Below are 24,909 nucleotides of genomic sequence, written 5' to 3'. Positions count from 1 at the left end.
CTGTATGTGGGTGTGGTTGTGTGGTGAGTCCGCCAACCCGGCATTATCCGAGAAGAAGGTTCGGGGGGTCGAGCGCCAAGAGCTACTGCGTCTGAACCCCACTAGTTCTTCATCCTACTCAGATTTACAGCACACACATACACACAGGCACCTGCGCAGCGGTACGCTGTCACACCAAGTAGTGACATACGTACAGCAGCGCACCCCTTCGGTTCCTCCGTTTTGTGTGTTTTCTTTTTGGGGGGAGGGGGGAAGGGGGGCACACCGCTCCTCAATCGAAGAGTCCACTGCGATAGAGTGAGAACAAAGGTGGCGAAGAGGAACCAACAAAAAAAAAAAGAAAGGCGGTGAGGCAACAGCAAGAACTGATGAAGCGAGGGACACCAATGCACACCATCGGCATATGCACACGCGCATGGCGACAGTGTGCATTGGGGCGTTGGGGAGAGGTCGGCAAACAGAGAGCGAGGAAGGAGGGCCGAAAACAACAACAACAAAAAATAAGAATCCTCCGTAAACAAGAGACGTCTTTCTTCTCTCTCGCCCCGGAGCCCTGCCTCCACCTCGCCCTCCCTCACTTCACCCCAAGGTCCTCACGCACGATCACCCTTACTGACTCCTGCGAAGGTGACACCCTATTACTCTGCTCATGAGGGGCATGAACACAGCGCGCATCATTCTGGTCACTACTGGGACACCTAAGGGGAGATGATTCCAACACTCCCTCCCTTCCTTGACTCGCCTGTCTTCGACCGGAGCTCCCATAACAACTTCACGTCAAGATGATGAAAGGGACAGCAGAAGAACAGCAAAGAAGGAGGGGAAGAGAGAAGAGAAGAGGTGGGCCAGAAAAGAGGAAAAAGGGAAAACAAGAGGAGAGAAGAAGGTCGAAGACAGAGCTGAAAGGGGTAAATGACAGGGAGAGAGAGGGGAGAGAGAGAAAACCCCGTTGAGACAGAGAGAAGGGGGAGAGCTGCACGTACCCACCACCAACGGGAAGACAAAGAGGCAACAAAGAAAAGAAAGGGAAAAAAGAAAGACGCGACGAATAGAGAGAGGGAGAGGGAGAGAATATGAAAACAAGAAAAGAAAACGAGAAAACGTCGATGGTTCACACTTGAAGAGAAGGAGCAGGAGAACGTGAAAAGCACTACGACCTCAAACACACCCACACACAGACACCCGAAAAGAGTGAGAACGCCCATCCCCTCCACAGACTGACATCAACCAGAGCCGCAATCGGTGCCATGGTCCCGGCAAATGAAATGCTACGCATGGCAAAAAAAAAACGAAAAAAAAAAGGCGGCGACATCAGTTGTGGTGAGCGTCTCAGCATCGAGTGAAGAAGGAGTGAGGAGGGGGGTCTCAGTGTCTCACCTGAGCCACTGCCTCAACAAACTTTTGAAGTGCCGCTCGTGTTTGCCTTTTCCTTCACGACGGTCGAAAGGAGAAACCACAAAAAAGGTAGACCAGACGAGCACAAAGGTAAGGCTAACAGTAAAGGCACACGGAGACAAACGACGAGGCAGCGCCAACGCACAAGCAGACAAGAGGGCTTGAAACAGAAAAGAAAAATCAAAGCACCCTGATCGACTAGAATGCGCTGATGAGAGAGAGGAGGGGATGAAGGGCACAGAAAGAGAAAACCCCCGAGCCCTGGTGCATCGCTTGACACGGAGGGAATGGGGTGAGGTGCGAAATAAAGGTGCCACCACCCAACATTCCACAGAGAAATTCAACACAAGCAAACAGAGAGAAGACGTCCACAGCGCACATGCAATGAAAGGGGAAGCAAAAGCGACAAACGGGAAAAAAAAAGAAAAAGTAGAGGCAACGCATGGGCATAACGAGGATCGGCACGACGATGTGTCTACGACGCTTACAACCGCCACCAGCCACCACCACCCGCCACATTCCGCTAAAGTCGACAGATCTCTGCTGCCCTTCACGGCGTCCATAAGAATAACATAAGAATGGCGTTGGTGTACTGCTTCCCCAAGACAGTAGACCCCCCCCTCATGTCGTATCTCTGTACATTCCGTGTCGGGGCATGGGGAAGGGTGAAGTAGAGAGCTGAGTACAGAAGCGCGAAGAGGTGCACGCGCCTTTTCGATCATTCTGAAGCAGTTCAACCAAAGCACGCCACCACTGACCTATTCCTTGGATGGAACTGGACCCGCACCTTCCTCCTGACGCTCCCCTTGCCAACTCTGCGCCTCTGAATTTCACTGCTTCTCCCCAGAAGAAGTTCTAGAAGACTTAGATAAAGGAGGGTGGAGAGAATAAGTCGCCAGGGCGTGGGTGAGCGAGTGCATGTGCGTTACACACAAGGCTCAAAAAGAACACCATCAGCAAAATCGAGCCGTGGCGAAGGAAACCCACACACAAAAGGCGGAGAGAGATGAAAAGAAGTAAAACCAAGGCGAGCAGCGTGAAATATGCCTCCTCCCCCCCTTCCACTCCCACTCCCCTCACAAATAGCGCACCAGGAATATTACTGCCAATTTTTAGCGCCAACCACACACACACTTTCTGGGTCATGTCGCACGTATGCAAGTGTGCCTGCTCCTTTCCTCCGTGTCACCGCGGACGGCGTCCTTTGTTGACCCACATGTACGACTAGGAGTGAGTGCGAAAGCTACTAAGGAGAGAGGACGCTGAGGAAGTTGTTCAGCGAGCGCATAGACCTTCTCCACTGTCCACAAGACAAAACAAACGTCATACGAAAGGAGAGAGAAAACAAGAGATCGATGAGGGAAAAATTGAAAGATGCGAGATATCCACACACACACACAGCGGCGAGGGGTACAGGAGGCCACAGACGCACGCACGCCCGCGTATGAGACAATAAAACAATGTGTGCCAATAAGGGAAAACAAAATAGCATAGGACATGTAGAGAGAGAGAGAGAAAAGTAGAAAACAAAGCCAAAAGTGAGTGAGAGAATAGAAGAGTAGCATTAATAAACACATTCGCATTCCCATGCGCAGGGAAGAGGTGTCACGCAGTCAATTATGGGGTACGCTAGGGAGAACAGGGGGGGGAGAATACAAAGTGAAGCATACGAGGAGAACACACACACGCACACACACACATACACACCAAAGGGACTTGGTGCCTTCTACTCAAAGCACCCCGAAGCGCTCCCAATGCATGTCAAACCCAACCACAACGTGTGAAGAGAGGAAGTGAGCCTGTGGTGAAGTCATCTGCAACTGATCTCGTCCTCCGTCGCTTTTCGGTACCAACAATACTGCGGGTTCAGGTAGTAAAATGGAAAGTAATTGTGTGCTGCCGATCGTTGCTTGCTTTTGACGCTCATTCCACCTTTTGGCAGAAGTCCTTCTCGCTTCTTCTGCCTCGCTATCGCTGGCCAAGCACACGAAATACGTGGCAGACATGGCACTGCCAGGAAACAATGCGGAGTAGAAGAGAAAGCTACAGAGGTCACGAGGCCACACAACAGTAGCGGTATTCCACATTTTCCTCCTCCACGTGCGTGTCTTCGCATTGGCCGTAGGTTAGGAGCCACTTGTGCCTGCAAGTGACGATAGCACCACCACCACCAACAACAGCAATGGCAGAAAGAGCGACCCGAAACAAGAACCGCACACATAAGTGTGTTAAACGGAAACATCCAACACCACGAGAGGCCTCGCTTCATTTCTGTTGTCGACTACTTTCCTGCAGAGACGCTCTCGGGTGATGAGGCAACGCCTGCAAAGAAAAGCATAAAAAAAAAAGAGAGAGACGCCAACAACGGAAGTCCTCCCCCTCGATAGAGAACGAGTGTAGCGGTATTCACATGCAGAGAAACACGCTTGCCCACAGGCGCCCCTCTATTTCTCAGTGCAATGCAGTCGCTTCAACCGGCATCTGACTCGCAACAGAGGAGCGCCACCATGGCAACTAGGCACATACATAGGCACACGCACACAATACACAGACACATGTCTGTGTATCGGTATACAAATATATACATGAGTGAACGTAGAGTAAGACAAGAGAGTGAAGCCCAACGCTAAAACTAAGCATAAAATGTAGAGACGTGGGCATGGCGGTCTCGTTGAGGTCCACAGGAAAAGATACAACGAAAATGTGGCAGAGCGAAGAAGAGGGACACCCACGCATCCGTGCACAGGAGAAAAAACAATAAGGGAAGGGGGGAAGGGAAACAACGGGACCAGAGAAGTTCTGTTGTTGGTCCGCGCATGCTTTAACGATTGCGTCTTTGTTAGTGCTACTCTGGCCTCCTCCTCTTCCTCCTGCTCCACATCGTTAGCGCTGAGGAGGAGGTCGTAGAAGCCCAAGAAAAGCGGAAGGGAAGGTGGAACCTGCAAAAGAGAAAGAAAACCACTTGACGCGTTCATGAACGTGTCGTCGTGCTGCTTTATTCCTTCACCAGGTAAGCACAGTCGCCACTATTCCTCGTCGAGTCAGTCCTCTTTTCGCACTCATTGGTCAGACAGGGGCCTGTGTGCCTTTCATCTCCATCGCCGGACGCCGACTGTCGCGAATGGCGACAGAGAGCGGCCTTCGCCCCAGTGCGGGTGGCCTGCACGGAAATCGATGGAAAACAGCGACGAAGAAGCACTGCAAGTGCGCACCCACATCGAAACAAAGCATAACAGATCGGCAGCAAAAAAGCGAGTGGCAAGCCAATGCGCACCCCACTGTCATGGGTGTCACTGAAGGCCCCTTCAAGCGAGAAAAAAGAGCGCATTGAAATGAGAGAGAGAGAGGCGGCGGCGGAACTGCACCGCAGAGTACCAGGCTGGGCAACAGCCGAGCCTCAGGTAAGTGCAGAGATGCGCAGAGAGGCCAGCCCCAAAAAGGATGAAGGTACACGTGCTCACAAAAAGAAACGACTACAAAGGAGGGAGGCGGAGAAATGGGAAAAGGATGGGAAAAGCAGCAGCAACCACCAAACACGCTGGAACGATAAGCGCAGATACGCACAGACACACATAAAAGGCTAGCGCAGAAACAACAACAAAAAGAGGCGTACGCTGTAGCATTGGTGATCATGGTAATCCTCTCTGCGTACTTACATGTTTGCGTGTGTGCCACGCGTATCACGGCTCACCTTTTCGTATCCTTTTGATCTGATGGCCCAACGTTGCAAGTGAAGCACCGATCAAAGCCGAGAGAGCGAGTGGCTGGGACGTACGGTTCCCTCCAAACGCCGTTCCGCGTGCCATTTAGCCTAATTGGCTTCACTGTGAAAGCAAAATAAGAGCCCACAACGAAACAAAACGACGCGAATAGGGCATAAAATAAACAAACCGTAGTGACATGCGGCACACGCCCATCGGTGCGTGAACCCAACGAGGAGCAGAAAGAAGCGTAAACGCAGCGCACATTCCAATGCACACACACGCACAAAATACAAACATGCAAAGCGCCCCGAGGGGTAGAGGTCTCGTAGGTGCGATAACGACGGCATCGGCGCAGGCGCAACTACGCCAAAAAAAAAACGGGAAAGGCGCAGTGGCCGAAAAGGATGCATCAAACTCCGAGCACTTGGCAAAACGAGAGGTCAACGGAAATCGCTCGCCTCCCTCCTGTCCGCTTTCACAGTGCTTTTTAGTGCTCCTTCTATCCTTTCCTCGCCTCGGTTGCAGTGCTTTTCACTTAACGGCGGCTACGGCTGGGGCGACGTCTGGTCTCCTCGCGGCTGCCGCGACGGCTGCTAACAGATCGCTGGTTGATCGGCGGCAGAGAGTCGGTGCGGCGCACGTTGCTTCCACTGCGGCTGGCACCACGCGACGCACCAGGGGCCGTCGCCGTTCGCGAGAGCGCAGGGAAGCGCGACTGCGCGTGTCCATTCAGCGGCTTCGCGTCCGGTGCGACCGGCACGAAGTCAGCGCTCACGTCCGTCGGCGTGTATATCTCCAGGTTCGCTGTGCATGGCTCCCTAGTCGAGGACGCCACGCAGCTCACGAGCAGCGAGTAGCGGCCGCCTTGCGGGGCCTTGAAGATGAGAGCGTGCTCGCGCGCGTTGCTCGAGTCGCCCGTCGTGCCGATCCTGATGCCATATTCGTTGAAGACTGTCATCGTCACCTCATCCTCGCCCACGACATCGCCTTTGCGGATGCTGTTCGGGTCCGATATCTTCGTCTGGTGCAGCAGTATGTGAACATCGCTCGCGTCGTTCACCATGAAATCCAGCCGTTCCCCCTCTTCGTCACCGGGCTGTAGGGTAAGCCTGGTACGGAGCGGCTTCAAGGTGAGGCCAGCGTGTCGAAGTGGCGTCAATGTGACCTTGGCCATGTCCGGGTAGATGGAGACGAAGAACTCGCCCATCGTGCCGCGGTCCTTCGTGTACGGAATAAGGTAGGACGTCGAGCTGGGCGGCAGCTCCATTTCGGCGCACACCTCGCGTGAGTCCAGCATCATACCCTTCTGCAGGAACTTGTGCGTTCCATTCGTGATAAACGGCGTTGGCGGCAACTTCGCATTTGACGGTTGCATGAGAGTGAGCCCAGTGTAGGGGTACTGCTTACAGTTCGTCTCGTCCACGTATAGCGGGCCCGTGTGGCGTACCTCGGCGAGAATCGTGGCCGGCCGCGACGTCTTGTTCTCTACGAGATAGATGGGGTTGCTGCGGAAGGTCGTGTACTTGGACGTACCCCCAGCCGTATAGTCGTTCCATTCCCCAGGCGAGCTGAGGCGATCACCGCAGTTGATATGGCAGCGCTGCATGCAGCTAAAGTTGGCAAGAAAGGTGGGCAACGGCATGTAGATCACGTCATTATCGCTTTGCGAGAAGTCGCACGCTCGCTTCACATCCGCCGTCCAGTTGCTATCGCCCTTGCGCAACGGTCCGTTGTAGTATGGGGCATCCATGTAGCAGTTGTGCACCTTGATCACGATATCCGAGGGGTCGTTCGTGCCCGGCTTCACCTCCACCACGTCTAGCAGCGCGTAGCTACACTGCGGATGCAGGCCGTTTGGCACGTTGCTGTTCGCCACGCACACAAACACGTCGCCGCGGTCGAGATCCTCCATGACACGACGCCAGAAGACCGGCGTCGTGTAGTCGCCCATGTTTGTCGCCACCGCGTGTTTCGGGTCCTCGAGGGAGATGTGCAGCACCGGTCGACCCGTCAAATCGCGCAGTGTGTCGTGGGCATTGCAGTTGTTGAAGTTCTCGTAGCCACCGACAAACTTGGCGTACGCCTTCTCCAGTAGCAGCGGGTACCACATGCGTGACGGCACCTGTGTAAACTTCGGCTCCCGCTTGTCGTCGCACGGGACGCGGTCGTCCACCTCCACCGTGACAGGCGAGCTGTCCGGGTTGAAGAGTGTTACACGGTACGGCTGGTTCTGCGGATGCGCCTTGTCCTGGAAAAGACGTGAGATAAGCACTGTGTGACGTGCCAAGGCCGCGATGAACGGCGCGAGAAAGCCCATGTCCTGCTGGGCGGACGAGATGTCCGATGGCAGTGTGGCATCCGGCGTCACCGGGTCGTACACCCCCTCCGGGTACAGTTCGCGAATGCGTGGCCACTGCTCGGCTATATCCTCGTTCGCCTCGTGGAATTCCGGGTCCTGGTATCCCTTCTTGTCCTTGGCCAGCGCGTGCGCACGGTTGTTAAGTTGTTCCTCAAGGTCCTTGATGGTCCGGGAGTTCTTAGCGTGGTCCTTGTTTAGCTTGCGACGGTCCACTTCCATGCCGTGAAAGTCGGGATCCGTGTCGAGCGGCAGCTCCTCCAGCGGCACACCCTCCGGCTCGGGGTCGAGGTAGGCGCGGTCCTTCTTGAGGTACTCGCTGGCGATGCGGTCGGCGTGCTCGTTCAGCATATCCTCTAGCTCGCGCACCTTGTCAGCACTTTTTCCGTTCTTCTTGGCCTCACGACGCGCCAGTTCCGTCTTGCGGAACTCCAGGTCATCGTCCAGGGCGAGGTCGACCAGCGGCACACCACGAGGCTCCGGGTTGAGGAAGTTCCGGTCGTCCGCCAGCTGGCGCTTTGCCAGTGTGTGAACGCGATCATTCATGTCGTCCTCCATGTCCCGAATCGCGTTCGCGTTCCTGCGCGGATCCTTGCGCAGCTGAAGCAGTCGCTTCTCCATGTCCTTGAATGCCTTGTCCTTGTCCAGCGCGAGGTCCTTTAGGAAGATGCCCTCGGGCTTGGCATCGAGGAAGGCGCGTTCATGGTCGAGCTTCCGCTGCGCCAGCTGCTCAGCACGATCGTTCAGCTTATCCTCCAGATCCTTAATAGCCTTGGCGTTACCGCGCGGGTCTTTCTTTAGGGCGCGCCGCTTCTCCTCCAGATCGCGGAAAGTCGAGTCCTCGTTGAGTGGCAGCTCCTCCACCGGCATACCGAGCAACTCCTTCCCGAGGTAGTCGCGTTCCTTCGCGAGGTAGTCCTTGGCCAGGGCGTGAGTGCGATCGTTCATGCGCTCCTCGAGGTCCTCGATGGCGTCCTTGTTCTTTGCTGGCTGCTTCTTCAGCGCGCGCAGGTCCTTCTCCATGTCACGGAATTCTTTGTCCTCTGACAGTGGCAGGCGCTCCAGCGGAACCCCCTCCACCTCTTGGTCTAGGAAGGCGCGCGCCTTCGCCAAAAAGTCACGCGCGATGTCATCGACACGCGCCGCAATCTCCAACTCGAGGCTGCGCAGTGCGTCCGTGTTCCGCTTCGAGTTCTTCTTGAGGTCGCGGCGCTTGCGTTCCAGTGGGTTAAGAATTGGGTCATAGTTAAGGGGTAGCTCCTCCAGTAACACACCCAGCGGCTCCTGCTCCTGATGTGCACGCTCCTTGCGCAACAGGTCCTTCGCGAGGTCGTCTGCGCGGCTGTTGAGATCGTCCTGTAGCTCGGTAATTTTACCCGCATTGCTGCGGGGGTCCTTTTTCGCCTTCATCAGGCCGCTCTCCATGTCGCGGAAGATCATGTCACGGTTGAGAGGAATATCCTCGATGGGCACGTTCTGCGGCTCCGGGTTGAGGTAGCTGCGGTTCTTGTTGAGGAAGTCCTTCGCAATGCAGTGGACACGGTCGTTCATCTTCTCCTCCAGGTCCTTGACATCAGGGTCGCGACTTCTCCGAGTGTTCTTGAGCGTCTGACGCTGCTTCGCCAGCTCGTTAAACACCTGGTCGTCGCTAAGAGGAAGATCCGCCAGCGGCACGCCTTCGGGCTCAGGGTCGAGGAAGGCGCGGTCCTTCGCCAGCTCGGCTTCGGCCAGCTCATGGGCTCGGTCGTTCATGCGCTTTTCCAGCGCCGCCACCTTCTTTGGGTCGACCTTCAGGTCCTTCTTGGCCTTGTAGCGCGCAATCTCCGCGTCCTTGAACTCCGGATCGGTGTCAAGCAGCAGCCGCTCCAACGGCACGCCCTCCGGCTCCTGGTCCATGAAGTCACGCTGCTTTACAAAATTCTCCTTGGCCAGCTGGTGCGCGCGGTCGTTCATCTTGTCCTCCAAGTCACGAATGACATCCTTGTTACGCTTCGCTGCACGCGAGTCCTTGGCACGGCGCCGACGCTCTGCTTCAAGGGCGGCGAACTCCTTGTCCGTATCGAGCGGAAGGTCGGCGATCGCCATGCCCTCCGGCTCAGGGTCGAGGAAGGCACGCTCGGCGTTGATCACGTCATCAGCAATCTCGCTGGCGATCCTGTCCATCTCATTCACGAAGAGCTGTATTTCTGTCGTAGGGAGACGGTGGCGCGACGCGTCGCGCCACCGGTTCGCCGCGCCGCTAAACTTCACGTACGAGTGGAGGTTCAGCTCCTCCCTCGGAATGCTACGGTACGCCGCCCGCGGCAAGCACGCGAGGTCCTCGGCAACCACACCCTTGGCCAGCTCGTGGGCCCGGTCGTTCATGCTTTCTTGGGTGCTGACGATGGCGTCGGCGCTGCGCCTGGGGTCTTTCTTGAGTTTGCGGAGGTAGTCCTCCAGTCGCAGGAAGTTGGGGTCGTTGTCGAGGGGCACATCGGTGATTGGAATGCCCTCCGGCTCAGGGTCCAGGAAGGCGCGGTCTTTCTGCCGCTGATCCTTGGCGAGTTCAGCAGCGCGATCGTTGAGCATCCTCTCGAGGTCGGCGATCTGGACTGCGTTATCCCTCGGGTTCTGAGCCTTGAGGACAGCACGCTTCAGCTCCGCATCACTGTACTGCGGGTCGGAGTCCAGCGGCAGATAGCCAACCGGCACGCCCTCAGGGTTTGAGTCGAGGTACTTGTCGCGGTCGCCCTTCACCATTTTCTCTCCCAGTTCATCAGCCCGGTCCTGCATCATGCCCTTGAGGTTTTCAATGGCGCTGGCGCTGCGCTTCGGGTCCCTGTTGAGGCGCCGCAGCTGCTGCTCCATCTTCACGAATGGCGCGTCCTCGTCCAGCGGCAACAGTGCCTTCGACACGCGGTGCGAGGTGGGATTGAGGAAGCTGCGAGTCACCTCCTTTTGTGCCTTGGCCAGCGCGTGCGCACGGTCATTCAGTTTGCCCTCCAGCTCCTTTATTTTGACCGCGTTGAGCTTCGGGTCTTCCTTCAGCTTCGCGCGCCGCGCCTCCAACTCGCGGAACTCCGAATCTGTATCGATCGGGACATCGGCAATCGGCACGTTCTCCGGCTCAGGGTCGAGGTAGCCGCGGTCACCCTTGAGTAGATCGCGAGCCAACTCGTGCGAGCGCATGTTCATAGCGTCCTGCAGGTCATTAATCCTGTCCATGTTGCGCTTTGGGTCCTGTTTCGCCTGACGCAGCTGCTTCTCCAGGTCTGTGAAGTGTCGGTCGCTGTCAAGCAGCAGCTGGGCCAACGGAACACCTTCCGGCTCAGGGTCCAGGAAGGCACGGTCGCGGTCCACTTGGGCCTTGGCCAGCTCATCTGCGCGGTTGTCCAGCTTCACTTGGAGGTCCTTGATCCTTGGGTGGTCTGGCTGCTCATTTTTCAGCCGACGCAGCTCGGGCAAGTGCGACGCAAAATCTGCATCGTCGTGCGGGCGCAGCAACTCCAGCAGTATACCGCGCGGCCTGCCATCCAGATTGCGTAAATCCTCCCTCTTCTGGGCTTCGGCGAGCTCTTCGGCGCGGTCGTTCAGCTTGTCCTCCAGAGCCTTGATCTTGTCGGAATTCTTCTTCAGGTCCTGCGCCTTCAGCTTGGCTCGCTCCACCTCCATCTGGTGGAACTGCGGGTCTTTGTCCAGCGGCAGATCCATCAGTGGTACACCCTTCGGCTCAGGGGCGAGGTAGCCGCGGTCGCCATTCAACACGTCCTTCGCCAGCTTGTGAGCGCGGTCGTTCAGTCGATCCTCCAAGTCTTTCACGGCCGCTGCGTTCTTCTTCGGGCTCGTCATCTTCAGCACCGCACGGTGCACCTCCATCTCGTGAAACTCAGGGTCCTCGTTAAGCAGCAGCACATGCAGCGGTACGCCCTCCGGATTGGAGTCCAGGTAGTCGCGATCGCCCTCCAGCATCTGCCTCGCCAGTTCGTCTAGGCGCTCGTTGAGCAGGTCGTGCGTCGGATCGCCGTTGACGCCGCCGTTGTCCTTCGACGTCCTCAGTGTGTTCTTCGGGTCACGGCGCTGCGAAGCGAGTGTCGCGAACGTCTCGTCGTCGTGAGGGTTCAGCAGCTCCACCGGGATACCGCGCGGCGCCTCATTCAAGTCCTGTAGGTCGCGCGCTCGCTGCTCCTTTGCCAGCTCGTGCGCCCGGTCCCTGAGGCGATCCTCGAGGTCAGCGATCTTCGCCTGGTTCTTCTTGGGGTCCTGCAGCACAAGCTTCGCGCGCTCAACCTCCAGTCGGTGGTAGAGGGGGTCGGAGTCAAGCGGCAGCGACTCGACCGGGATTCCATCCAGCTTGGGGTTTAGGTACATCGGACGGTTGCCCGTAAGCGCGTCGTCCGCCAGCTCGTGCACGCGGTCGCTCATGTCCTGCTCCAGGTCCGACACCTTATTTGGGTCGGCCGACGGGTCGGCCTTTAGCAAGCGCAAGGCGTTCACCATCCGCGCGAACTCAGGATCGTCGTGCGGCTTCAGCATCCGCACTGGAATGTCGCCCGGCGTCGGATCCACCGCGCGCAGGTCCTCTGTGATCTGGTCCTCAGCAAGCTGGTTCACGCGATCGTTCAGCTGATCCTCCAAGTCGTGAATTGCGGCGGCGTTTTTAGCCGCATCTTTCATCTTTAGCCCGGCGCGCTTCGCCTCCAGATCGCTGAACTGGCGGTCTGTGTCGAGCGGCAGCACGTCGAGCGGTACGCCGAGCGGCTCAGGGTCGAGGTACGCACGGTCGCCCTTGCGCTTATCTCGCGCCACTTCGCGAGCACGCTCGTTCAGCGCCGCCTCCAGGTCCTTGATGGCGTCCTTGTTGACTTTGGGGTTCTTGCTGATCAGGTCCAGTCGCTCCGCCTCGAGTTGGCGAAACTCTGGGTCCGCGTACAACGGAAGCGCCGTCACCGGGATGCCCCCCGGATTCGGGTCAAGATACTGCCCGCGATCCTGCTCAAGGTAGTCGGCGGCGAGTTCTTCAAGGATATCGTCCAACTTCGCCTGCGTGTCGTTCAGGCGTGACTGGTGGCGCGGAGAGCACTCCTTCTTCTGCGCCCGCAGCTCAGGTAGCTTCGCAGCAAAACGTGGGTCACCATGAGGATTCAGCAGCGACACGGGTACACCGAGCGGGGCGTTGTTCAAGCCATGCAGGTCCTCCCGCTTCTGCGCCTCAGCCAGCCCGTGTGCGCAGTCGTTGAGCCGCTCCTCAAGCTCGGCGATCGCCTGCCTGTTCTTCACCGGGTCCTGTGCAACCAGCACCGCACGCTGCACCTCCATCTCGTGAAACACTGGGTCCTCGTCAAGCGCTATGACCTCAACGGGAACGCCTTCTGGTTCAGGGTCGAGATAGCCACGGTCATTGCCGAGCATCTCGGCCGCCATCTGGTTCGCCAAGTTGTTCATCTGCTCCTTGACGGTGGCAAGTTTGTCAGCGTTTCGGCGTGGGTCCTTGCAGAGCTCTCGCGCGCGTGTGGCCAGCTTGTGAAAGTCTGGGTTGTTGTGCGGCTTCACTGCCTCAATAGGAATCCCATGCGGCTTTGGATCCACGTTCCTCAAGTCGTCCTTCAGGACTTGATGCGCCAGCTCGTGCGCCCGCTCGTTCAGGCGGTCCTCAAGACCTTCGATTTGCTTCGCATCCTTGACCGGGTCCTTCAGCATCAGCTTGGCGCGCTCTACCTCGAGACCGCTGTAGATGCCGTCCGTGTCCAGCGGCAGGTCCGAGAGCGGCACGCCCTCCGGGTCCTGGTCCAGGTAAGCTAGACGCTCCCCACTCAATGCATGCTTTGCCAGCTCATGGATGCGGCCATTCAGTTTATTTAGCAGGTCCTGCGCCTTCTGGGCGTCACGTGTGTTCTTCTTGGCGCGACGCAGCTCCGGCAGAATCTTTGACACCTGCGGGTCTTCGCGCGGCTGCAGCAGCTCCAGCGGAATGCCCAGCGGGTTTGGGTCGACACCATCGAAGTCGCTTTCCTTCAGATTCCTGGCCAATTCCTGGGCGCGGTCGCCCATCTGCTCCTCAATACCCTTGATCTTGTCGGCGTTACTGAGTGGATCCTTTGTCTTGAGGTTGGCACGCTCGTGCCGCAGCTGCTGGAAGGTTGAGTCCGACTCTGCCCCCACCTCTTCCAGCGGAATCCCCTCCGGCTCCTTGTCCAGGAACCACAGGTCGCCCTCCACCTTCTCCTTCGCCAACTGTGCTAGGTGCGTATCCATATCCTTAAGCACATTCTGTGCCTCAGGCGAAGCACCCTTACCGGCCTTCTCCAGCTTCCGCAGCTGGTCAACAAGGGCGGCAAACTCAGCATCGTCGTGTGGCTTCATCGCCGCCGTCTCAATACCGTTGTACTGGGGTGGGAAGTGCCTAAGTTCTTCCGCCTTCTTCACCACAGCCAGTTCTGCCGCGCGGTCGTTGAGCCTGTCCTCAATATCGGCAATGCGGCGCTGGTTGCGTCGCAGGTCCTGTGCCTTGAGCTTCGCCCGCTCTACCTCCAGCTCGGCGATTTCCTCGTCCTTGTCGAGCGGCAGGTACTCCAACGCGACACCCTCCGGCTTCGGTTGGAGGTAAGCGCGGTCGCGCTCCAGCAATTGATCCGCCAGCTCATAGGCGCGACTGTTCATCTGGTTCTCCAGGCTCTTGATAGCATCGGCATTCATCTTCGGATCCTTTTTCAGCGTGCGCAGCTGCGGGATCATGCCAATAATCTTTGGGTCCTCAGTGAGCTTCAGTAGGGCCAGCGGGATTCCCTCAGGGGCAGGGTCGCAACCAGAGAGGTCTTCCTTCAGCTGCCTCCTCGCCAACTCGTGCGCGTGGTCATTCAACCGCTCCTCGAGATTCTTGATTGCGCGTGCATTGCGCTTCGGGTCCCTTAGCTTCAGCCTGGCGCGCCCCACCTCCATATCATGAAACTCCGGATCGCTGCTGAGTAGTAGGTCGGCAAGCGGCACGCCCTCCGGCTCAGCATCGAGGTAGCCGCGGTCCATCGCCTCATCTGCCATAGCGCGCACTCGGTCGTTCATCTTGTCCAACGCCGCCTGCTGCGCCTTCTGGTCGGCAACGGTGCCCTTCTTCAGTTTGCGAATCTGCTTTACGGCTTCTGCAAACTCGGAATCGGCGTGCGGGTTCAGCAGCTCCACCGGAAGACCGCATGGGGATGGGTCGACGCCGCGAAGGTCCTCAGCAAGCTGCTCACGTGCCAACTCATGCGCGCGGTTATTCATTTGACTCTCGACATCTTTGATCTTAGAGGCGTTGCGGCGTGTATCCTGCGCCTTCAGCTTGGCCCGCTCCACCTCTAGCCTGTGGAACTCCGGATCTCTGTCGAGCGGTAGCTCCGCAAGTGGAACACCCTGTGGAGAAGCGTCCAGGAACTCGTGGTCACGCCCAAGCATTGCCTTAGCCAGTTCATGAGCGTGATCGTTCATCTGCTCCTCCAGCTTTGCCAACAGATGCGCATTCTTCTTCGAGTCCTTCGCAAGCTCCCTGTGCTGACTCACCATCTCCGCGAACGCGGAGTCATTGTGAGGGTTCACCAGGGAAATAGGCAGTCCCTCCAGGACCTGGTCGAGGCTCTCCAAGTCCTTCGCGCGCTGCTGCTCCGCCAACTCGTTTGCGCGCTCCCGAAGGCGATCCTCGGCGTCCTTGATCTTGGCAGCGTTGCGACGCGAGTCCTGCGTCTTCAGAACAGTGCGTTGCACTTCCATGTTGTGGTACTGCGCGTCCGTATCGAGCGGGAGCAGATCGAGCGGAACACCCTTCGGTGCTTCCTCCAGGTAGGTGAGGCGATCGCCACGCAGCTTCTCACCAGCCACCTCGTGAGCACGGCTGTTCATCGCGTCTACCACCTGCTGAAGCTGCTCCGGCCGCGTCCTCGGATCCGCCTTCATGTCGCGCAACTGCGGCAGATACGCGGCGAACTTCGCGTCGGAGTGCGGGTCGATCACAAAGAGCGGAACGCCCTCCGGCTTAGGGTCAAGCCCGCGGAAGTCCTCCTGCTTCTGGGCCTCGGCAAGCTGGTCAGCCCGCGCGTTCAGCTGATCCTCGAGCTCCTGGAGCTTCTTGGCATTCTTCACGGGGTCTCGAGCCTTGAGCTTCGCACGCTCAACCTCCATCCGATTGAACTGCGGATCCGAGTCCAACGGCAGGTACTTGAGTGGCACGCCATTCGGCTCCGGCTCCAGGTAGGAGCGATCCTGCTTCAGCATCGCCTCCGCCAGCTCGGCGCCGCGGCTGTTCATTCGATCATTCGTCTCCTTGATGGCTGCCGCATTGCGCTTTGTGTCTGTTTTTAGGTCACGCAGCTGTTTGGCGAGATTCGCGAATTCATCGTCGCTGTGTGGCACAATAATAGCGTACGGAATGCCGTGTGGGTCCGGCTCGAGGGCGCGCACTTCACCCTCCTTCACCTCCTTTGCCAGTTCACGGGCGCGATCGTTAAGCTGGCCTTCGAGCGCGGCAATCGCCTTCTGGTTGGCGTGCGGGTCCTCTGACTTGAGCTTTGCACGCCGCGTCTCCAGGCCGTGAAATGTGGGGTCCAAGTCCAGCGGGACGTGGCAAAGATCCACCCCCTCCGGCCTCTCATCGAGGTAGCCGCGGTCATTCTGCAGCAGTCGCTTCACCTTCTCGCGCGCCATAGAGTTGAGCTCGTCCTTGAGATCTTTGATGCCCTGGCGATTCGCAACAGGGTTTTTCTCCAGTCGGCGCAGGCTTTCCTCGGCGTCCACGAAGCAGGCGTCATCGCCAAGCTTGAGCACCTCGATTGGCACACCCTCCACCATGGCATCCACGTACTGCTTGCGGACCGCGTTTGCCAGCTCCTCGGCACGCGCGTTCAGGCGATTCTCGATGTCGGCGAGCTTGTCAGCGCTCTTCTTTCCGTCGCTCGGCGCCTTACGCAGTGCGCGCGCCTCGTTCTCGAGAGCCCTGAAGACGGGGTCTTTATTGAGCGGCAGTACCTCGAGTGGAATGCCGTTCGGATGCTGGTTCAGAGAGCGCCGTTCCACGTCGTGCACCGCCTGAGCAATCTCCTTCGCGCGCTCGTTCATCTGGTCGAGCAACTGCGACGCCATCTTTGCCTTGCTCGGGTTTTTCTTCGCGTCGCGGTACATGTCCTCCAGCTCGTGAAAACGTGGGTCTTCGTCTAGGTAGGGGTTCAGGTCCTCCAGCGGAATGCCGAGAGAGTCCGCCTCCATGTCGCACCGGGCATCCTTCTTCACGTCCCTCGCCAATTTGTGCAGGTGGTTGTTCATTTGCTCCTCCACCGCGCGAATGGCACGATCGTCCCGGAACTGGGCGCTCTTCAGAGCTGCGCGCTTCATCTCGAGGGTGCGAAAGGTCTGATCCACGTCCAGCGGTAACTGCCGCTGCGACACACCCTCCGGTTCGGCCTCCAGGAAGATGCGGTCATTCCTTAGTGCCTCGGCAGCCAGCACGTCGGCGCGATCGTTCAAGGCGTCCTCTGTGTCTCGGATAGCTTGCGCGTTGCGCCCTTGGTTCTGGCACAGCTTCGCGCGCTGCGCCTCCAACCGGCAAAACTCTTCATCGGTGTCGAGCGGCAGCTCAACAACCGGTACATTGCGCGGGGCGCTGTCGAGGTACATGTCGCGGTCCTGGGCATTCTTCATCTTAGCTAGGTCGTGCGCGCGGTCATTCATCATCTGTTCCAGGTCGCGCAGTCGGTCCTGATCGGCGTAAGGGTCCTTCTTGGACTTGCGGTACTGCTCCTCAATGCCGACAAACGTCGGATCGTCGTCGAGGCCGAGGCCGCTCAGCTTTCGACCCTCCGGCTCGGGGTCGATGTAGTCCTCCCGCTCCTCCGCGGCCTTTTCCTTCGCCATCTCCATCATCAAGGCGTGCAGGTCCCCCTCCGCAGCCTTGATGGCCTGCGCGTTCTTCTTCGGGTTCGCCCGCATCTCCACCAGTGCAGCCTCCTTCTGCAGGTACTCAGGATTCCGTTCCAGCGGAAGGTCCTCCGGCGAGAAACCGAGCGGGTTTCCGAGATTCGCACGTTCCTCTCCACGCAGCTTCGCTGCTACGTCGGCAGCGCGCTTCTGCATGGCGTCACCGAGGTCGTGCCCCTTGTCGAGATCGCCGTCACCGTTGGCTGCAATGTGTGCCACTTCTAAATCTGAGAACGGCACGTCGTCGTCAAGCTGTAGCGCCTCGCGCGCAATGCCGCCAACCCGCGGCGGCAGTACGTTCGCGCGCACTTGCTGCTTCAACATCTTCGCCATCTCGTTCGCGTGCGCGTTCATCGCATCCTCCAGTTCACGCACCTTCGGGTTTGGCGCACGTGCTCCCTGGCCCTGTGTGCGGAGTGCCATGCGCTGCGCCTCCATTTTGCCAAACTCCTTGTCCTTGTCCAGCGGGATGTACTTCAGTGGGATGTTTTGCGGGGCCTCCTCCATGAAGGCACGGTCAGCCTGAATCTTCTCCTGCGCCAGCTCCTCGGCTCGCAGATTGAGGGCATCCTCGATTTCGACGATCGCTTTCTTGTTTTTTGCAGGCTGTCGCATCAGGCGTGCACGCTGCGCCTCTAGGTTGCTAAACTCCTCGTCCGTGTCAAGCGGCAGCTCCTCGAGGGGTACGCCCTTCGGCAACAAAGTCATAAAGGTGGGGCGCTCCTTGCGGTTCAGGCCCTTGGCCAACTCATGCGCACGGTCGTTCATAAGCTCCTCGCAGTCCGCCAGGTCCTGCGGGTTGGCCTTCGGGCTCTTCTTCAGATCACGGTACTGCACCTCCAGCTTGTGAAACTGCGGGTCGTCGTTCAGCGGCAGGCTCTCGACTAAGCGGCCCTCTGGCTCGGGGTCAAGGAAGGTGCGCATCTTATCCAGCTCCTCAGCCGCCAGAGCGTTCACCATGTCGTGCATCTCACTCTGTAATGCCTTAATCGCCGCCACGTTCTTGTAAGGATCCTTGCTGAGGAGGCGGAGGCGCTCTTCTTTAGCGAGGTAGACCGGCGTGAGGTCCAGCGGCAGCTCCTCCAGAGGAATGCCGAGCGGGCAAGGGTCGAGGAAGGCGCGCTCCTTGGCCAGCTTCTCCTTGCCGAGCTCGCCGGCACGGTCGTTCAGCGCCTCCTCGAGATCCTGGATCGCCGTCGCGTTCCGATGCGGCTGCTCCTTCAGCAGCAGACGCTGCACCTCCATGTCTCGGAACGGTTGATCCTCGTTCAGTGGGAGCTCTGCGTAGGGAATACCACTGAACCGGGCGTCCAGGAACCTGGGCCGCTCCTTCTCCTTCAGTGCCTTGGCAAGCTCGTGCGCGCGGTCGTTGAGCTGATTTTCAATGTCCGCGATCGGCTTCATGTTGCGGCGCAAGTCCTTCTTCAGCTTTACGCGCTGCGCTTCCATCTCGGCGAATGCAGAATCCGTGTCCAGCAGGACAAGACGCAGCGGCACGCCCTCCGGCTCGGGGTCGAGATAGTTGCGGTCACCCTTCAGCTTTTCCGTCGCCAGCTCCATTGCACGGTCGTTCAGCTCTTGCTCTGTCTCTGCGATGGCGCGCGCATTGCGGCGCATGTCTTGCTTCTGCTGCTGCCGCTTTACCTCCAAAGAACGGAACAGCTGATCCTCATCCAACCCCAGATCCGCCACCGGGATACCCTTGTACGCGGTGTCCATGTAGTCCGGTCGTTCAGCGGCGTTCATGTTGTGCGCGATCTCGAGCGCAATGTCGTTCATGCGGTCTTCCATAACCGGCACCCTGCTCGTGTCTCCGCCACGGCTAAGTGCACGGCGGCGCTTCGTGTCGAGGTCCTTGAACTCCGTGTTGCCACAGAGCGGGAGATTCTGCACGAGGCGGCCTTCCACTTCAGGGTCGAGGAAGCTGCGGTCACGCGCCGCCTCGGCAGCCGCCAAGGTCTCCACCATGTCGCGCATATCGCCCTTCAGGTCATTGATTACCTTGGCATTGTGGCGCGGGTCCTTCTGCAGCGCACGCAGGTCCTTCTCCTTCCTGAGGAAGTCATCGTTGTAGTCCAGACACAGCTTCTCCAGCGGCATACCGTACGGGTCCTGCTCCAGGAAGGCGCGCTGATTGGCTTGCTGGTCTTTGGCCAGCTCGCGAGCTCGGTCATTCAGTTCATCTTCGAATGCCTTGATGTCGTCGCGGTTGCCCAGAGGGTCCTCCTTGCGCAGCTGCAGACGCTCAATCTCCTTCGCATGAAACTCCGGATCGGTATCAAGGGGAAGATCTGCCACCAGAATGCCAAGCGGCGCGGGGTCCAGGAAGAGCTCCCGCTCATCACTCTTCAGCTCCGCAGCCAGTTCATGCGCACGGTCATTGAGCTTGACCTGAAGGTCCTTCATCGCCTTTGCGTCTCGCTTCGGCTTGCGAGTGAGAGCGCGCAAATCATCCTCCAATCGACTAAACCCCTCGTCCTCGTTCAGAGGAAGCAGGTCGAGCGGAACACCCTCCGGCTCGGGGTCCAGGTAGACGCGCTCTCTCTTATGCATGTCTTTCGCCATCTCAGTGGCGCGATCGTGCATCCTGTCCTCCATGTCGTTTATCTTGCGCGCGTTGGCGGCGGGGTCGCTCAGCAAGCCAGCGCGCGCTTTCGCCATTTCCTCGAAGGCATAGTCGTTCAGTAGCTCAATGTCGTCACGCGGAATACCCTCGTATTCGAGGTCCATGAAGCCCAGTTCGATGCTAACTGTGGAGTCGGCCAGGGCAGTAGCGCGGTCCCGTAATTCCTCCTCGACCTCGCGCACCCTGCTGGCGTTTCGCGGGTCCTTCTTGAGGTTATGGCGCTCGCGCTCAGCGTTCATGTAGTCTGAGTCACTGTCCAAGAGTGGGGCCAGCTTCTCAATGTCTTGTCCAGCCAAGTACTTCCACCGCTCCTTGCCCAGCAGGGCCCTCGCTAGCTCGTGCGTACGGGCATTCATCTTGCGCTCCAGCGCCAGAATCTCATCCTCATTCCTGTGCGGCTTGTGATACAGACGCTTCAGCGCATCCAGCTGCTCCTGAAACTTTAGGTCTTCGTCAAGCGGGAGGTCCACCAGTGGTACTCCTTCCGGCTCGGGGTTGAGGAAGGAAAGGTCCAGCTCGCCGAGCTCGCGTGCATTCTCAGGAGGCTCGGTGATGCGCACGTGCGCGTGCTCGTGCGCGACAACCTTCACTGTGCATGGTACATCTCCCGTGCCAGAGGTGCAGTTCACGCCAATGGTGTAGCGGCCCGGTTTGCTTACGTGCTGCACAAGGCCGATTTCGCGATTGTTCGTCGCCTGCGTACTTGGGCTGATGCGCTTGTCATTGGAATCGTACAGATACATTGAGAGAAAGTCTTGCGCAATCGCATCACCGCCGTTCGCGTGCCTGAACGGCTTTTCTTGCTTCAGAAGAATGTGGAGGTCGGTCGGCACATCGACAAGGATGTCCACGCGTGCATGGCTCTTGTTGATCAGGTTCACGTGCGCGATGGCCGGTAGTTGGCGCGCCACGTCCGTGTTAAGACGCCTGATGTCCAACTTATCTTTGTCGCCCTTTCGCAGAAACCAGTAGGAGAAGATGAACTTACCCTTGTCGCGTTGCATGCCAGTGGGTACGATGTAGCACAGCGAGTCTCCAGGGATCGTCATTACATCAGCCACCTCACGGTTATACAGATACAGGCCGGAGCGCAGGCGGCGGTGGTTGTTGCCAGTAACCAGGTACGTGGGGATGCGCTCGGCACTAAGGCTCTTCGCAATGACAAGCGCACATTGAACATAGTTCAGCTCGTGATTTGTCTGGCGATGCAGCAGATGTCGCTGATCCGGCTGCCGGACCATGCCAATGATTTGCACCGGGTCCTCCGAATCGTTACGCACCACATATAGCGGGTTCTCACGCCACGTCACAAGCGAAACATTTCCGCCGTTGGTAGAGTCTCCCCACTCACTATTGAAGTTTTGGCACGGTTCCAGCGGGCCCTTAATGTACACCTGCTGCATGTTCGCAAACACATCAAGGAAGGCGTTGGCAGGAATATAGAAGACGCTCTGCTGCTCCGGGTTGCAGATTGAACGCATCTCCGACATCCAGCTCGGGTCGTCTTTGTGCATAGGACCCGAGTACGGCGAGTCCTCATACGGGTTGTACATCTTCACAAGCACATCCGCAGGAGTAAGGTCGATGGCATTGCGTGTTTCGATGAAGCCCAGCACCGCGTAGCTGCCTTCGTGGTGTAGACCGTACTGCTCAGCCTGCTCGCCCAACGCCAACGCAGCCAGCGCAGTCTGATCGAGCTCACTGTTCAGGTCACGCCAGAACTGAACACTCTTGATGTCGTAGTTGACCACCTTCGCCTTCTCCGCCTCCATAGGTATGAAAACGACAGGACGGCCGGAGAAGTCGTGGAAGACCTCAGCGAGCGAGCAGCCCGCCAAGTTCTCATACAGCGTGTAGAACTTCGCGTACGCCTTCTCCAGCAGCAGCGGCCACCAGTGGTGGGTCGGCGAGCGGCAAAACACCGTGTCGTCCTTCACCATCGGAATGCGGTCGTCGATCTCCACCTTCACCCACTGCCCGTAGCGGTGGAACTGGAACGTGTAGCGGCCGTCCTTGCGCGGGTTCTTCGAGACGAAGCAGTTGCGGATCACGTCGGGGTGGCGTTCCAGCAGTGCCGCGAACGCCGTCAGCGTACTGCAGTCGTAGTGGTCGCCCTGCCCGAACTGGTCCCGCCTCAGCTCGTTCGGCAACAGCGGCACGGTCTTGCCTTCAGGGTACAGGTCGCCGATGTGCACCCACGGATCGCTGGTCGCGCCGCGGTTGTCCATGTAGAAGCGCTTGTCCTCAAAAGGCGAGTCGCTTTCCACCTGCTCGCCGTGGCGCGCGGCATCGAACACGACGGGGGTGTAGTCGACCGGGTTGTGCTCCAGCGCGGCGTCTTCGCCTTCGTCGATGATGTCCTCATCGTCAAACATCGTGGCGTCCTCTGGCGGGTCGACAATGCGCACGTTCGACGCGTGCGACCCAATAATGGTAATGTAGGCCGGCACGTCGCTCTTCGCACGCGGGCACGTGATCGAGATGGCATACCGACCACTCCGAGGAAGCCGGTGGATGGCGCTGATCTCGCGGAAGTTCGTCGCGGCGTGCACGCCCGCCACCTTGCGGTCCGTGTCGTCGTAGAGGTACATACCCATGTAATCCTCCGTCATGGCGTCGCCGCCCGACTTGCTGACATAGGGCTTTGTTTGGTGGAGAAGGATGTGTACATCGGTGGCTTCATCAACGTAGAAGTCGACCCGGTCCTTCTCCTTCTGGCACAGCTCCACATTCTTGGTAGCGGGGCTGGACCAGTTCATGCTCGGAATGGCCAGCTTCGTCATGGTCAAGTCGCTGTAGTCGACATCCTTCATGCGGTATAGGGCGAGGGAGAAGGGGCCATCAACACCCTTGTGCATGCAGGAGGGGACAAGATAACACAACGAGTTGGGGGGAATCGTCATGGTATTTGCCACCTCACGTGAGTTGAGGAAGAGGCTCTTGTGGATGGGCTTGTGGTTGTTGCCCGTGACCCAGAAGGTGGGGATCGGGTTGGCGTACGAGTAGTGGATGAGCACCATGCCACACTGGAGATACTTTGTCATCTCAGTTAGGGACATGAAACGGCGCTGGTCCTCCTGTTTAATGATCACCACCACCTCGAGAGCGGTACTACCGCTGTTGCACACAAAATAAAGGGGATTTTTGCGCCACGACACGCTGGTGGGATTGCCGCCGGCCGACTCACCCTTCCACTCGTCCTCAAAATACGTCGCATCCGAGGCAACGGTGGTGATGTAGCATAGCTGCACGGAGTTCATAATCTTGAGAAAGGTGCTCAGAGGCAGAAAAATAGACCGCTCGTCGTCGACATCATGCTTGGCGCGTTGCTTCGCATCCCAGGTCGTATCCTTTGAGTTCAGTGGACCCTTGTAGAGGTACTCCTCGTCCTCGAAGGGGTTGTGCAGGCGAATAACGATGTCATTGATAGAGGAGGTGCCCGTCAGCGAGAATATCTCGAGGATGCCGTACTGTTGTTCTCGCTGCAGACCCATCGTCTCGAGCTCGATATCTTTGGTAAGCACTGATGCCACAAACTGTCCAGAGTGTATGCGCTGCGCCAAGTCAAGCCAGTAAAAGCCCTCCGTAACCTCGGCTCCTGCCGCCTTAGCCAGCTTGGCGTCCATGGGGATGTTCAGCACCGGGTTGCCAGTCAGGTCGTGGAAGGTCTCCTGCAGTGTGCAGCCCTCGAGGTGGTCGTAGGCGGTGTAGAACTTCGCGTACGCCTTCTCCAGCAGCAGCGGCCACCAGTGCTCCGTCGGGGACCGAAGGTAGAGCACCTCGCCGTCCTCCATGGGAATTGTGTCGTCGATCTCGACCCTCACCCACTCCCGCCCGCGGAAGAACTGGAACGTGTAGCGGCCATCCTGGCGCACTTTCTGGGTCACAAAGCAGTTGCGGATCACATCAGGGAAGCGCACAAGCGTTGCGAGGGCAGAGATCATGAAGCATTCGTAGTGGTTGCCTTGGCCAAACTGCTCACGCGAGAAAACCTCGGGCAGCAGCGGCTGGTTCAGGCCAGCTGGGTAGACCTCTGTAATGCGCTGCCATTCGCTGGCAATGTGCGCGTTTTCGCGTTGAAACACAACATCGGAGAACAACTTGTTGCTGTCGGGGACTTCCTTGATAGACATGGTTCACCTAGGCTACAGAGACAGGCGGAGGCCCACACACGAGAAGGGGGGAATTCGAAAAAAAGAAACGGAAAAGACCCGCTGGCGGGGTGCAGTGGCTGAGCAGAATGGGAAGAGAGGCCAGCGAGGGTGGAGAGAGTGAGAAGAATAGAAAAACAGAGGCGAAATGAACGCCAGAGAAGAGAAAACGCGGAGCAGAACACGACACAAAAACAGGAGGGGGGGGAAACAATGAGAAAAACGAGTGTATGTGTGCGAGGGGTGGAGGGACAGAGGACTGAAGGGTAGCACGCGGCGGTGTCGATGATTGCGTTTGTGAGACTCAACAGAGGAAAATGAAAGGTGCAGCTCTGCTACAGCTCCGCTGACGACGTGTAGAGGTCCTTTCGTAGATAAGGACGACAGTAGCAGCGACTTCTCAGAGTAACAGACACCAGCGAGCCACCAAGGGGAAGAACGCAAAGGGTGGAAGAGGGGTAGTGGTGAGGAGAGAAAGGCGGGAGAAAACGGTCAAAAGTGAAAAAAGAAAAGTGGCACAGCGAAAGAGACGGCACAGTTCAGGGGAAAAACTGTGGCCTCTGTGATCACTCGTAAATGTGGCCAACTCACGCAGAGCCAAGCACGTATAGGAACACGGAGAGAGTCCTCAGCCACAGAAACAGAAAGAGAGACTATGAATGGAGACAGACACGCACTGTGGTGTGAAAGAGAGCCAGACAGCGATGGGACGCGAAAGGGACGTGGGACGAGGAAGGGAGTCTCGCCTGCGGAAATGGCGCA

At 58.1% G+C, this 24,909-nt stretch overlaps 1 protein-coding gene across 1 annotated transcript; it reads right to left on the bottom strand.

Moving 5' to 3' along the window:
- Positions 1-5,634: 5,634 nt before the first annotated feature.
- On the bottom strand, positions 5,635-24,129 carry LPMP_270490 (calpain-like cysteine peptidase, putative; the record flags this gene model as incomplete). Its single annotated transcript, XM_010701836.1, has 1 exon — positions 5,635-24,129. One exon carries the CDS (start codon positions 24,127-24,129, stop codon positions 5,635-5,637), a length of 18,495 nt encoding a protein of 6,164 aa, XP_010700138.1.
- Between the last annotated feature and the right edge of the window lie 780 nt (positions 24,130-24,909).

The sequence above is a fragment of the Leishmania panamensis genome, assembly GCF_000755165.1.
Source record: "Leishmania panamensis strain MHOM/PA/94/PSC-1 chromosome 27 sequence".
NCBI lineage: Eukaryota > Euglenozoa > Kinetoplastea > Trypanosomatida > Trypanosomatidae > Leishmania > Leishmania panamensis.
Note: the sequence above shows the minus strand (reverse complement) of the source record. Positions and strands in the feature narration are given on the sequence as shown.